Raw genomic sequence first — 3,600 nt, 5'->3', positions numbered from 1 at the left:
AATTCATGTCTCCAACCGTCTTTTCCATAATTCTTTGAAAAGTCGATGGAGCTCCACAAATCCCTTGCGGCATTCTCTGGAACTGGTAAAACCCCACCGGGCAGATGAATGCTGTCTTTTCTTGATCTGCTTCACTCATGGGGATCTGATAATATCCACTCCTGAGATCCAATACACTGAACCATTTGCTCCCGTTCAAGCAAGCCAATGCATCTTCTATGCGTGGGACAGTATATTGGTCTGGAACAGTCCGTCGATTCAACGTCCTGTAATCCACGCACATCCTGATCTGCCCATTCTTCTTCCGTACCACAACAATCGGAGAAGCATAGGGACTCCTGGACTCTGTGATAATCCCCGCCCCTTTTAACTTCTCCAGATGTTGCCTGACATCTTCCAGGTCAGCTGGTGCAAGCCGTCGTGACCTCTCACGAAAAGGCTTATCCTCTGTCAATCGAATGTGATGCTGGGTACTCCTTGAACATCCCACATCAAATTCATCGCATGAAAAAACCTCCTTCCTTTCCAACATCTGTTTAACCAGTCGTTGTCTCCATTCCTCTGATACAGGGGAATCACCAAAGTTAAATGAATTCTTGTTCAGTTCAGTCTGACCCCTACTCTCTTGGGGTTTAGAGACTGTAGCCACAACCTCAACTGGAAACACATGAGCAATGGGCATTCCTCTCTTAATCATCACTGGGCGAGAGGAGACATTTCTGATTGTCACTCCAATCCTCTTTGACTGGACAATGGTAGTAGACTGCACTTCAGGGGCTACTAGCAGTTCCTCAGGAAACCAAGATTCCTCCGCCTTATCCACTAACAGGGTCTTATCAGAAAAAGCAGCAGGGCATTTCAGAACTCCATAAACCCTAGCACTCTCCCCTGGAGGCAGTTTCAATGGCTTAGGGTGAAGATACCAGACAGTCCCCCTTCTGTCATCATCGTTACACTTTTCAACTGCAATGACTCGTTCATAAGCATTTCTGATATCAGGATGGACAGTCAATGTATGAAGAAAATCATCTCCCACCTTCTCTTTGCACAACTCAACCAGCTTTTTCACCACAGATGTATTGGTTCCTACCAGAATGTTGACATCTCCTTTCATTACAGGATCGGGACAGACCAGCACAAGTGCATCTATGGATCCTGCCACTCCTGCCACAGATCCTGGAAACTCCAGCCTTAGAGTCAAACAGCCATCGTATGGGTACCGCTCCATGCTCAATCCCCATATCTCCAAATTCTCTATTGGTATCAATGGCAGATGCTTTAGGTATTTCTCATAGAAAGATCTGTACAACAGAGTGACTTGCGATCCACTATCCAGCAAAGCCTTTGCATAGATCCCTTCCACCTGGATAGGAAGAACAGAGCTAGGTCCCACTAACTCGCTCAGAAGAACTGCTGGCTCAACTTTAACTCTTTTGCACTTTGTGGAACGTGTCTTTCCCGGAGCTTCAGGCCGTTCCTCTACTGAGCCCCGGAGAAGTTTCCCGATGACTGTCTCATTCTGATGAGTCGCTGGTTTACTTTCCTGAGATTTTCTTCATTTGTACAGTCGCGCTTTAGATGCCCATCTTCTCCACATCTGTAGCAGAAGACATTAGCTTTGTTCACTGGTCTGGTTGGTGTTTTACTCTCTGCAGTTGCAGCTAGACTGTGCATAGCAGGACAATCATGGGTTACAGGTTCTTTGGCTGCAGCTGACAAGCGTGACACCTCATTTTTCAGCCCCCTAATCTCTCTTTTCAGCTTCTCTACTTCTGAGTCGTCACGATTAGTGTTAGCAGATGACTCCTTCTTGGCAGAGGACACTGCAGTCATGGCTACATTAGGCTGTAACAAACTCCTACTGTTCACCATATTTTCTTCTTCTCTCACCTCCTTCATTAACTCATTGAAAGAAGGAGGAGCACACAGCTTATGGGTCATCCTCAAACGCATAGCCACCAGGTCACTTGAAAGGGCACCTCTGACTATCTGCTGCATTCGAAGATGATTCAGGGCAGAATACTCTATGCCCTTTTTCCTCAGCATACTGTGCAGCATCCTGTCCAGCCTTAGTATGTAGGTTGAGAGCTTCTCTCCCTCATTCTGGTAAGTGCTCCGAAACTTTAGCATCAAATCTGCAGCATCATCAGTAGTCCCAAACGCCGACTCTAGCACACTAAAATAGTCACTGAATGTTGCTGATGGGTTTCCGGTCTTTTCAAACCTAACAATATCTGCTGCAGGACCTCTGAGACACTCTACTAGTCTCTGCTTCTTGACATTATCAGAACACTGCCATTCCTCCAGAATGTGGGTAGTCTGCTCCACCCAGACCTCATACTCGTCTTCCCCAGGAGGAGTTGGTATGAACCCGGAGAAAGGACGCAGCTTTCTATATCCAACTCTCTCCTCAGATGAAGCCACATGACACGTTTGGACAAGGGAGTTTATGGCATCAACGAGCTTAGTGTTGAGGTCAGGCGCAGGGGAAACAAAACTTGGGATGTCAGCTAATGATTTCCCCTCTTTTTGGAGAAAAGAGATCAACTTAGTCTGGAACTCTTCTTCCCTACTCTGCTTAGGAGTTTCAGCTGCAACACGAACAACCTGTGTGTACCAGGGACCCACTTCAGGTCCTCCAATTTCTGCAGGAATAGACATCTGGGAAATGTTACCAGCTACTTCAGTCAAAACAAACTGACATTTCTTAGTTTTATCAGAGCGACGATCAAGCACTTTGCATTTCCCAATCCCCAGAACAGCGTCCAGCTCATTATAGACTACTCTGTCTTCACAGTCTGTAGGCACATTTCTCAGAATAAGTACTCTGCCCAGCTCAACATCTTGCTCTCTGCACCATGCAACAATCTCACTAACCTCCATTTTACCTCCTTGCGTAACCAGCTAGTACGTGTGCAAAGAAAAGAGAGAAGGAAAAAAAAATTAATAGCTGTTAAACATTAAAATTCTCTAGACAGAATTATCAAAGAATTACTGTACACACTTAAATCACTTCCAATTTTCTTTCCACAGAAATTCACAGCTTCTGAAAATACAATCTGAATAATCTGAAACAATCGAGGACGAGCCCCCACAAATGTAGCCCTCTCCTGCTGAATGGCTCAAATGCTAAGGATGTCTAGGGGAAGTTTTCATAAAACCAGAAATAAAATTTTGGGTGAGAGTTACATCTATTAATTGTCACTAGCTGTTTACATTTTAGTAATGACAGACCTTAAAATACAACCCAGGGTCTCAGATATCAGTATGAAGTGCTTACAATTAAACAGAGTGTGGAAGTGCCTGTATGCTGTGTTTCTATTGCATAATGTAAATTTCCAATCTCACTTAAATTTCTCAACTGTACACCAAACAACCAATCATTAAATCTTTCTTCACAGGAAGATCACAAGACAAAAAGATTGTCAACAAACCTTTACATTTATTAAACGTGGACTCCTTTGTTTTGTTACCCTTTTTTCTGTAGTTGAATTACTTTAGGGCACTTTATGACACAATTCACACATTGGAAACACAACCAAACTTAGTTCAAACGGATAATCAGAGTAAACAAAAATTCACAAAAGAATAGTATAGTCA

At 43.9% G+C, this 3,600-nt stretch overlaps 1 protein-coding gene across 1 annotated transcript; it reads right to left on the bottom strand.

Annotated features, from left to right (window-relative positions):
- Positions 1-1,479: 1,479 nt before the first annotated feature.
- LOC306870789 (paraneoplastic antigen Ma1 homolog) lies at positions 1,480-2,883 on the bottom strand (the record flags this gene model as incomplete). The annotated part of the gene is made up of 1 exon (XM_079418203.1): positions 1,480-2,883. One exon carries the CDS (start codon positions 2,881-2,883, stop codon positions 1,480-1,482), a length of 1,404 nt encoding a protein of 467 aa, XP_079274329.1.
- Between the last annotated feature and the right edge of the window lie 717 nt (positions 2,884-3,600).

Source organism: Barbus barbus, assembly GCF_936440315.1.
Source record: "Barbus barbus genome assembly, chromosome: 6".
Lineage (NCBI taxonomy): Eukaryota > Metazoa > Chordata > Actinopteri > Cypriniformes > Cyprinidae > Barbus > Barbus barbus.
The sequence above is the reverse complement of the archived record's forward strand: the minus strand, read 5'-3'. Positions and strand labels throughout refer to the sequence as shown.